The 12,067-nt window shown below is 37.4% G+C and overlaps 1 protein-coding gene across 1 annotated transcript; it reads right to left on the bottom strand.

Moving 5' to 3' along the window:
- Positions 1-2,265: 2,265 nt before the first annotated feature.
- rex1bd (required for excision 1-B domain containing) lies at positions 2,266-10,079 on the bottom strand. The gene is made up of 5 exons (XM_046857416.1): positions 9,975-10,079; positions 9,745-9,827; positions 6,362-6,566; positions 4,052-4,140; positions 2,266-2,728 (listed from the first exon to the last, which is right to left on the bottom strand). The coding sequence occupies exons 1-5, from the start codon at positions 9,996-9,998 to the stop codon at positions 2,656-2,658; spliced, it is 474 nt and encodes a 157-aa protein (XP_046713372.1). The 5' UTR covers positions 9,999-10,079; the 3' UTR covers positions 2,266-2,655.
- Positions 10,080-12,067: the final 1,988 nt, after the last annotated feature.

The following is a 12,067-nucleotide window of genomic DNA, read 5'->3' as shown; positions in this document are numbered from 1 at the left end:
TCAGTCTCTGTCAAACTTCTCTTCACACTTCTAATAAGCTTTTTTGGTAAATGTGTCTTGAATTGATGAATAGTGCAGATGAATCTTGATGAAGAAGATCCAGATGAATCAAGTTCAACTAATGATCAACCTCTAAAATAGGTCAAAGGTGTCTCTCATGAACCTTCATTTATAGAGCGTATACAGACAGAACAATACACAGAACTACAACTGCTAAAAATGGATGAACGACCAGGAAGGAAACGAACACGAGTACAGTAAAGGTGTAAATCCTGTCTTCTCTTCTCTTCTCTTCCAAATCCTACATCATTTGTGCTGTTGAAATTTAGATGCCATACAGAAGAAATTCAGCCTTGTGCTTTTTTAACCGCTGTAATCCAAACTGTAGTTTTCATCAGGAAAAACTGGAACCGTGCGACGTCACAAAGACAAAATGACTAAACATTTTGACGATTTTGTTTGTTAACAATGACAAAATGACTTGTTATTCTCATGGCACTGAGCTGCTCATTGATGCTTACTTTTGAGAGATGAACTAAGGATTTGGAGAAAAGTACAGGCTTTTGAAAGAAATCCATTGTTTGCTGCTGTTTGTACTAATTGTGGACAAATGCACTTTCTGGTTTACAAATATTAAGAATTATTTAAAAAAATGCCCCAAAGCAACTGAGAAAAACTAAGTTTATAATGAGCAAGCCAGTCGTGACTTATAACATTTATTACATTATAAACACTTAGAACATTTATAATACATTTTTAAAAAAAGGAGTACCCACACCCTGGTTATAAACACATATAGGATGCAGTGCAGGATCATACACAGCACCAATAGCAATAAATATTTGGGAAACTCCAACTTTCACTTATCTGTAGATACATTACCTTAACTTGAACATTTACTAACAGGTAGGGAGGTTTTTTCATACAGGTGTTTATCTGATCCAACCTCGACCCAAATCTGTACGTCACCTCTTATGGATTTCTGAAAATCCTTTTTAGTCATTACTTCCAGCATGACAGTGTCAGCTTACTTATAATGGATTGGAAAATCTTCAGTGACCTGCTTTAGAGGTTTAAACGTAAAACTATTGAAGACCATTGGGATGATTTTAAATGCTGAGTTTACCTCACCTACATTAGGGCTTTAATATGCCTTTGTGGATGAACGAGCACAAATCTTCACAAGCGCACTCCAAAATCTAGTGAAACATCTTTCTGGAAGAGTGGAGGTTATTATAAGGACAAATGGCTCTCGAATGGAACAGGATGTTTAATAACAAACAAAAAGCATATACAAATCTTATAGTCAGGTGTCCACAATCGTTTGGCCATAGAGTATATAAAGAGACTCATTTTTCCACAATAGTTTTAGCCGTATGCTAGTAGACATCTTACATAAATTTCCCTTTTTTTTCAGAAAGAAAAAAAACCTGGGACTGGAGCATTCAGATGATGTCAACTACCTACGTGAAAGAATTTACGCTATCATTGGTAGATCATGAGTTTAAAGAACAAAGCAGGCAGTGTTCTCAAAAACTGGCCGAGTGAGAGGCAAAATACTTTCTCTTTCCTGGCCGTCACAGTGACACGACCCAGTTGTAAGAAATTATGAGCTCATGTATACAGATGACATTTAAATAAAAGTTATTTGGCAGACGCTCTTATCCAGAGCAACTTGCAATTATCATATTTATCCAACTGAGCAGTTGAGGAATAAGGGCCTTGCTCAAGGGCCCGGGAGTCACATCTTGGACCTTGAACTCATGACCTTCTGATGACATGTCCAACAACTTAATCTCTAAACTGCCACTCAGGTAGACTTTGCTCAAGTGTTTAAAACTGCTGTTGTGTGTTAATATCATCATCAATTAATAGAATTGGTCTCATTAACTAACATTCATAAAAAACAGTAATATTACTTTCCTTTCTTTCAGAATTGATTCTATGTTTCAGTCCTATACAGATCGAGACAAAATGTGTGACACTCAAGGACATGGTACATACAAATAAAATACATAAAACAATTAAAAAAACAACTATTAAACACATTAGAAAACATTCAGTTGTTGTGTATCAATTGTTCTATGGTTTATCTGTATGTAACGTGTCCCTGAGTGTCACGTAAGGCGTCGATAAACAAAATGTATTATTATTCCTTTTTTTTTCAACTGTATTGTCATCCAGCTAACATGGCAACATGGTGAACAATTAGTTTATGAATTAAGCTATATTAAAATGAGATAAAAAACATAAATAATTATAATATTCAAATAAAAAAATATTTATTCACATAATGCATCCTAAGAATTTCACATGGAATCTGCTGCATGTTCTTTTAAGTACCTGTTGAAATGGTTCTGAATCACGTAGGCTTTCAAGAGACAGAACAGTTTACTTACTCCGGTAGAATAAATACATTCACCTGTAAATGGTGCGATTTTTTTTCTTGGTTAAGTTGCAGTTGTTGAAAATCTGCTAAAACTACAGGATCAAGGGAAACTGTATCAGAAGTGGCTCTTCCACATCTCCGAACGCAGGAACAGGAACACCTACACACCGTGCACTCACACTGCACACACACCATAACATCTTTGGCAGGACGTGTCATGGGTGCAAGCTCCATCTATATCCATCCTGGTATTCAGCCTCAGAGTTTCATTCTGCATCCTCTGAATCGTACTTAAAATCCTGCATGATTTCACTCAAAGACTCCTTGTTTTTTATGATGCTGGAAAAAAAAATAATAATAATGAGAAATTTGATTGAAACACACAGAGGGACTGTAAGTATTTGGACACTTGCTATTTAATATAATTCCACTGCATTTTTTTTATTAAAAATGTACACAGTATTTTGACTTTGAATTCTGCTCCTCTCACTACAGCTGGATTGATGATGTTCATGAAATTCATGTTTAGGAAACAACAGTTAATAATCAGCATGCTGGTGTGCTACCCAACATTCCACAACATCAGACTATTGATACAGAAAAAAAAAAGAGAAGCCAGCAGTCATAACCTGAAAGCAGCAGGAACAAAAATACAACAACCATAAAGAAAAAGTGAAATGAACTGCAATTTCCTGTTCCTACGAAGCACATTTAAACTGTTTTAGAACAATATCAGGAACAATATCAGTACTTTCTGATCTATTTCGCATATATGTCCTTTTTTTGTTTGTTTGTTTATTTGTTTATTCTTGAACCGAAATATCTTTACAAGCAGAAAAAAAAACCAACCGGGCCTGCTGTTCTAATACTTTTGGAAGCTGATTTTGTTTAGAGCATAATTTCATCTCTTTGGCTTAGTAACTGAATCTGCGAAAAGATTCTTCCCAGATTCATGTACTAATCCAAAGGGATGTAATTCTATTTCAACAAGATCCAAACCAACAGCTTAAATAACTCAAGAAGTCTGGGCATCTCTAACCCGGTCTCAACTGTAGACGTCCAAATGCTTATTGTGGTGTCTGAATACTTTTCCTCTTTCAACGTATTTTATCATATAAAATGGATAAATGCAGTAGTATTATCAGTGACTATCAGTGACAGACTGTTACTTCCTGTGGCTGAAGGAGCGATACAGATGCTCTTTTCTCCCTGCTGCTATTAGACTTTACAATCAAAGCTGCTCCCAGTGAACCAGTCACTAAAATATACACTGTATTACTGTTTAACTGCAATAATAACAATAACAAAGTGTTTTAAAAACATGTGCAATAACAGAAATTTCAAAACCGTGCAATAACCGTGCAACCTGTGTGCAATATGTCTGTTAGAGTAACTACTTACTCGTGGTCTCTTTTTTCTTCTTTTGTATTTATACATTGTGTTGTGTATAATACTCTATACTGTATTATGTCTCTATTCTTTTATATATTTGCATTTCTTTTTCTTTGCCGCTGTAACAGAGGAATTTTCCCACCGTGGGATGAATAAAGGTATATCTTATCTTATTATAAATAACAAAAACAAAGTGTCCTCACTGGATTACAGGCAGAAATGTAACGAGTTATAATACAATACGGAATAATACAATAATGCCACTCTTACGTCTGTTTGATCTCCTGGACCTTCTCCTGATAGCTCTGATCTTCTGGATGATCTTGTGCACTCTGTTTGGCCAGCTGTAATTTTGCTGTCTGTAAGAAAGATTATTAATAGTCAAAATTCCCATTAAATAAAGTTGCAATGTGCACAATGGCTTATATATCACACACCACAATAAGCTACAAGAAGCCTAAAAGTAAAAACTCCCACCTGAACTTACACTGCGCAACCAAGACAAATGCTATGAAATGAAGAGAAGTATGAAAGTCCTAAGAGGCCATGCATTAGAATTAATTTTTCTTCCTTGTTTTCTTTTGCTCACAACTTAATTTTCCACATGCCTGCTGCCAAAAATAGTAATTATTATCCATGATGCTGCATCTACTACATTTCTTGTGATCAGTGCTTAATTTTTCTGTGTATTTAGCATTTTCTAGAGGCAGCATCATCATGGCAGCATGGATAATAACCATAACCATCTGTAGCAGCGGGAGCATGGACAGAAAATTTAAGTACTGATCACGAAGAAACAATGTTTATGACAAGATCAGGAGAAAATTAAGTCTCAATAATGAGAAAACAAACAAAAAAATATTTTATAATGCATGATCTCTTAGGACTTCTGCAGAATAGACTACCGGGTATTATTTAATACATAAAATACACAAAAATGTTTGGCTCTATACACCACCACAATGGATTTGAAATGAAACGAACAAGTTGTGCTTTAACTGCAGACTGTCAGCTTTAATTTGAGGGCATTTACATCCAAATCAGGTGAACGGTGTAGGAATTACAACAGTTTGCATATGTGCCTGCCACTTTTTAAGGGACCAAAAGTAATGGGACAGAATAATAATCATGAATCAAACTTTCACTTTTTTAATACTTGGTTGCAAATCCTTTACAGTCAATTACAGCCTGAAGTCTGGAACGCATAGACATCACCAGACGCTGCGTTTCATCCCTGGTGATGCTCTGCCAGGCCTCTACTGCAACTGTCTTCAGTTCCTGCTTGTTCTTGGGGCATTTTCCCTCGAGTTTTGTTTTTAGCAAGTGAAATGCATGCTCAATCGGATTCAGGTCAGGTGATTGACTTGGCCATTGCATAACATTCCACTTTTTTCCCTTAAAAAACTTTGGTTGCTTTTGCAGTATGCTTTGGGTCATTGTCCATCTGCACTGTGAAGCGCCGTCCAATGAGTTCTGAAGCATTTGGCTGAATATGAGCAGATGATATTGCCCAAAACACCTCAGAATTCATTCTGCTGCTTTTGTCAGCAGTCACATCATCAATAAATACAAGAGAACCAGTTCCATTGGCAGCCATACATGCCCATGCCATGACACTACCACAACCATGCTTCACTGATGAGGTGGTATGCTTAGTTCCTTTCCTTCTCCATACTCTTTTCTTCCCATCACTCTGGTACAAGTTGATGTTGGTCTCATCTGTCTATAGGATGTTGTTTCAGAACTGTGGAGGCTTTTTTAGATGTTGTTTGGCAAATTCAACTCTGGCCTTTCTGTTTTTAAGGCTCACCAATGGTTTACATCTTGTGGTGAACCCTCTGTATTCACGCTGGTGAAGTCTTCTCTTGATTGTTGACTTTGACACACATACACCTACCTCCTGGAGAGTGTTCTTGATCTGGCTAACTGTTGTGAAGGGTGTTTTCTTCACCAGGGAAAGAATTCTTCGGTCATCCACCACCGTTGTTTTCCGTGGTCTTCCGAGTCCTTTGGTGTTGCTGAGCTCACCGGTGCATTAATTCTTTTTAAGAATGTTCCAAACAGTTGTTTTGGCCACGCCTAATGTTGTTGCTATCTCTCTGATGGGTTTGTTTTGTTATTTCAGCCTAATGATGGCTTGCTTCACTGTTAGTGACAGCTCTTTGGATCTCATCTTGGAGAGTTGACAGCAACAGATTCCAAATGCAAATAGCACACTTGAAATGAACTCTGGACCTTTTATCTGCTCATTGTAATTGGTATAATGAGGGAATAACACACAACTGGCCATGGAAGAGCTGAGAAGCCAATTGGCCCATTACTTTTGGTCCCTCAAAAAGTGGCAGGCACATATGCAAACTGTTGTAATTCCTACACCGTTCACCTGATTTGGATGTAAATGCCCTCAAATTAAAGCTGACAGTCTGCAGTTAAAGGACAACTTGTTCGTTTCATTTCAAATCCATTGTGGTGGTGTATAGAGCCAAAAATGTTAGAATTGTGTCGATGTTCCAATATTTATGGACCTGACTGTATATATGTGTGTGTATGTGTGCATGTGTGCATGAGTGCAATACACACCAACTCTAATTTCTGTTTCTCCTTGGTTTGCAGCTTCTCGATGTGTTCAGAAAGATCCGCTCGGTCGAAGTCCTGATGAAGGCGATCTTTAATCTCCAGCATCTCTTTGGAGATGCCACAGAACGCTTTGGTGATCTCGTGAACCAGCTGTCTGTAATGCTCAAAGTCATAATGTGGGCCCGTCCTCAGGTACGCCTCATGACCTCTGCAATAAACACAAGGCAATCGCATTAAAAACACAAACACACAAACATTTATGCTTCCAACACATCAATCTGGAGAACTGACAGTTTCCATGATGTCTAATAAATGGACTATAATTAATATCAACAGTCTGCTACAATAGTTTAGGACCTCAGTTTACAGGTACAGTTCTGCATTTAAGTAGCCATCACTGAACAGTGCACCTCAACTGTGATGGAACTACAGTATAATGAATGGAAATTCAGTGCCACCCAGACAGAGGACAGGTGGCCCTTCGAGTCCGGTTCCTCTCAAGGTTTCTTCCTCATACCATCTCAGGGAGTTTTTTATTGACACTGTCGCAACTGGGTCACTCGGATAAACTTAAAAGGAACAAATTCAATTCAAATTCAATTAATTTTTATTTGTATTGCGCTTTTAACAATGAACATTGTCTCAAAGCAGCTTTACACAGATAATGTTGTGAGTAAAAGTGAATATGTTCTTTATAAAATTAACAGGCACTAAACTTATATATTCCAACTTTATAACCTTTTTACCTCTGGAAAAACTGCTGAGACACTATCCATTATTAAAACACATCGCACCTTTTCACACTGAGCTCACTGTAATGAGATCATGAATATTATTCATGCCACATCTCAGTAGTTTGAATGTTCTAGTGAATATAAACTCACTGAGCACTTTATTGGCGCTAAGCACTGAACAATGTCTTCAATTTGTATGTAACCTTACGGATATATAATAATCCATGTTTCTCTCCTAGTCTTTCTCTACATCAAGTTAAACATACTCCTAAAGCACCCGTGACCAGTGATCCTGTTCCTATCTTTCTTTATGATCTGCCTGATTCATCCTGACGTCCTACCACTGGATGGAGTTCTTTCAATTAGCGATTACTCTGTATAGCTCAGGATGGTTCCACACAAGATACATGAAGTTACTGAGCATCTCAAGAACTATAAGGATGGATATGGACTGTAAGTAACATATAAAAAGTCTACTGTAATGGCTTAAGTTACTTGTCTTACTACAGTTCTGCACTTCTGGATCTTTTCATGGTTTTATTCCTTAGATCATCTCAGGGAATATTTCCTTGCCGTTGTCACCACTGGCTCACTAGGGATACATTTATAGGCACTAACATAAAGATTTAACATTTACAACCCATATTGCATCACTCATTACCCATTCTGCTTCTGGAAGCAACATCAGTACAAGAACTATGCATCAGAATCCCCATGAAACACATTTCCATGACAGAGCAGTTGCACACTGACTGGAGTAAAGAGGTCTAATGCTTTAGGACCTCGAGACTCTAAAGCAGTGAAACATGTCCTCTGGAGAAATGAAACACAGTTAACTATCTGCCAGTCTCATGTACAAATCTCGGTTGTGCAAAGAGGACTGCAGTTTGTACAAGAGATTCTGAATCAACGCATCTATCACTGAACAGCACACCTCCACAATGATGAAGCTATCAGGAATGGATATTCAGTGCCACCCAGATGATAATGGGTTCCCTTTGTGTCTGGTTCCTCTCAGTGTTTCTTCCTCTGACCATCTCAGGAGTTTTTCCTCGCCAATGGTTCACTCATTGAGGATACATTTCTAGCCATTAACTGATAAATGTACATTTTATAACCTCTTTAAAACAATTTTGGGACAGTGCCCACTGTTAAAGTTGCTATACAAATATAACTTAATCAATTAATAGTTAGAATTGTAAGTGTATCTGCGACCAAATCCATTTAGTACATATATATTAATCTGTAAATTATATTCACAGTACATATATATTCATCTGTATACTACATTTATAGTACATATATATCTGTAAATTACTGTTTATAGTCCTATATTCCATTCTATTTAATTTATGTAAATCATGTAAAAACTGTATATCCTGCACTTGCTGTTATTGCACTCTGGTTAGACCCAAACTGCATTTCATTGCCTTGTACTTGTACATGTGTAATGACAATAAAGTTGAATCTAATCTAATCTAATTTCCATCCGGCTGTTAAATCCACACAAATATATTTGAGCTGATACAGTTTTATAGTCTTAAAGCAGCTTTATACCAAAAAAGCAGCAGTAATATTATATAAAAGAATGTGTAAGATTATTGCATATAAGTTAGTTTTCAAAAAATGTTTATCCCTGATAAGTGAGCCAGTGGTGACAGTGGCAAGGAAAAACCCCTTGAGGAAAAAAACTTAAGAGGAACCAGACTCAAAAGGGAGCCCATCCTCATCTGGGTGGCACCGAGCGTCTATTCGTTGCAGTTCCATTGTTGAGGTGTGTAGTAATAGATGCGTAAATACAGAACCATTCATGCAACTTGTGGTCCTGAGCCATTGTAGTAGTAATGTTGATGTTAACTACAGCCCGCATAAATCCCCAAAGTTCTTGAGTTGCTCAGTGGCTTTAAGGGTCTTTAGGCTGGAGATGTGGAACAATCCCCAGCTGCACAGAGTGGTCTCTAATTGAGTAGGACTCCATCCAGCGGTAAGGAGAGAGAAAAAGAGAAAGAAATAATTTGGTGTATAATTTCACCCAGAGGCAGCATATATAAAGAGAAAAGCATTGGGCCCAAGACAGATCTTTGCAGAATACCAGACTTTACATCAGAGAGAGAACTCTTGTCTAGCAAGTAGGATATTAAGTGTCAAAGATCAAGAATAGTATAGCTCTGACTATCCAAACAAAGGACATGAAAATGCAAATGTTATTTTTATTGTTATTGTACGCATGCTAGATGGCCCTGGTGTCACAAACTCGAAATCTGATTGGTTAAATCAACAGCCTTCTCTGTCATGTACATTTTTAAGATAAAGACCGAGAGAAACACTATAAAATGAAGAGTATATACTATTGGGAATTGTTTATTACATATTTATGGAAATAAATATTAAAAAGAAAAAGTCAGTGATTCTGATAGGGTTTATGCCAGCAGAGAAGACCTTGCTGCCAATGAGTAATACTGTACTTATGCCAACTGTAAGACCTTCTCTTTCTGATGATTGATGTGAATGTGACGTGAAATTGTTGGTCCTCGGCTGCACGATGCATTTTATGACGTCACCGTACGAATGAGTCGGGGAAACGCTCAAGCACGCGCGCGTACAACACGTTTATTTATTAAATTTTTTTTTTGCTAAAGACACCGGACTTACTCTTCAAACAGTTTATACGCCTCCATGCGCTCAGTCTGAAGGGCATAAAAACGCCGGACCAAACTTTTGAAATCTGAGGAGACCTTAAAGAAATAAAAACAGCTTCAAAATCCATGTAGAAGAAATAATTTACTAAACATAAACTGCTCTTAACCTTTTACATACTATAATAATAATAATAATAATAATAATAATAATAATAATAATAATAATAAAGTTAATTAATCTACCATGTCTGCACCAGAGCTGCTCATGTCTTCCCTCGTCGTTCTGCAAATTCATTTATTTTACTTCCGGGAACTGAACTTCAAAATAAAAGTCACCTCTAAACACTGCTTCCTCCGACTTTTCCTGTTCAGAGAGCCCACATGAGTCAGAATTCAAAAATGAACTTGTGGAAATTGTGTGGTTTGTGTTTATTGTCATAAAGTGCATCCCTCATGTTTATCAGCTCCAAAACCTCCAGGAAATAGCAGTCGGATCGAAAGTCTTGCAGAGAATCGAATACAAATCATTTTATTTCTCAAATCATGAAACAGAATTTAGACCTTATGTGCAAGAGACTCAGCAGGACGTCTTCAGGATGTCAAATCACTACAGCACAAAACTGAGAGGAGTTGAAGGAAATATTCTTACAGGCAGGAACTTCGAACTGGAGAGCCGGCCATTGTTCTTACTGCTCCCACATGGTGCAGTCAGAATGATGTCATATTAGACCCTCAGGGATGGGAGTAAACCCAGAATCCTCTATATATTAGCAGTTTTTCCTTGACACAGTCGTACTGGCTCACTCATGAGGGATAAACTTAAAAGGAACAAACTTATAGGCATTAAACTTATACATTCCAAAGTCATCACCTTTTTATCTCTGTAATGCTGCTTTGGGAAAATGTCCATTGTTAAACACGCTACACAAATCAAACTGAATTAAATTGAAAATACGACTCGGTTGGGGAAAAAAACAGTCCATCCAGAGTGATGTTCTGTATATTTCTTCCAGATTGTACAGTCGATCTTGTATTTAAAAGTCTGTATGTTGATCAATTAAAAGCAGAAACTCTGTCATTTAAAATTCCAGAGGTTCTTTAAAGCTGTTCTTTAAAGTTTTCCCCTCTGGTTTTAAAATGTGTTTCCATGGGAATTTGTGCATTTTCTATCAAAGAGCATCCTGAAGGTGTACAGTGTGGTTGTTCATGTTAACAGCATTATATTAATATGACAGGATTTTAACAGGAGACTTTTTTAGACTCAAGTCATAGACTGTAGTGTCTGGTTGTTTTTTTTCCTGCCCTTTATTTTGCACTTTGATTTGTAAAGGTGTTTCTTCGATTAACACTGTAAATTATACTCTGGTTTTAAATGAGCTCCATTTTACTTTAAATTGAGCAGATTTTTTTAGACCAGTTTCTTTACTCACACTAAAGTAACACTGAATTAAAATAACAGTTCTTTCATTTAAATAGAATGTTTTATTCCTCTTTCCACCTTGGTGACATTGGCGAGGAAAATCTCAGTAAGATGTTATGGAGAAGAAACCTTGAGAGGAACCAGATTCTAAAGTGAATCCATTTTCATTCCCAAGTTTTCGCTTTGCATAACTTAGTTGCCCAGATAGTGAAGCATGTTTCATATCTGCTCAGTAGCTGTCAGCTTTACACCACGTTACTCCAGTAAGTGTTTGGTGTTGCACATAGGGATCTTAGTCTTCTGTGAAGCTTCTCTAGCTTGGAAACCCATTTCATTAAGATCCTGATGCACATTTCTTGTACTGATGTTGCTTCCAGAGGCACATTGGGATTGTAGTGAATATTGCAATAGGAAAGGTGATTCCTACATGTTACATGCTTCACCACTCTGTGTACATCTGCCTTAGTTAGGGTTTAGGGTTAGGGTTTAGGGTTAGGGTTTAGGGTTAGGGTTGGGGTTGGGGTTGGGGGTTAAGTTTTGAGTTAGGGTTAGGTTTAGGGGTTAAACTTAGGGTTAGGGGTTAAGTTTGGGGTTAGGGTTAGGGGTTAAGTTTGGGGTTAGGGTTAGGGGTTAAGTTTGGAGTTAGGGTTATGGGTTAAGTTTGGCGTTAGGGTTAGGGGTTAAGTTTGGGGTTAGGGGTTAAGTTTGGAGTTAGGGTTATGGGTTAAGTTTGGAGTTAGGGTTATGGGTTAAGTTTGGCGTTAGGGTTAGGGGTTAAGTTTGGAGTTAGGGTTATGGGTTAAGTTTGGCGTTAGGGTTAGGGGTTAAGTTTGGAGTTAGGGTTAGGTTAAGTTTGGAGTTAGGGTTAGGGGTTAAGTTTGGAGTTAGGGTTAGGGGTTAAGTTTGGGGTTAGGAG

Source organism: Silurus meridionalis, chromosome 9, assembly GCF_014805685.1.
Source record: "Silurus meridionalis isolate SWU-2019-XX chromosome 9, ASM1480568v1, whole genome shotgun sequence".
Lineage (NCBI taxonomy): Eukaryota > Metazoa > Chordata > Actinopteri > Siluriformes > Siluridae > Silurus > Silurus meridionalis.
The sequence above is the reverse complement of the archived record's forward strand: the minus strand, read 5'-3'. Positions and strand labels throughout refer to the sequence as shown.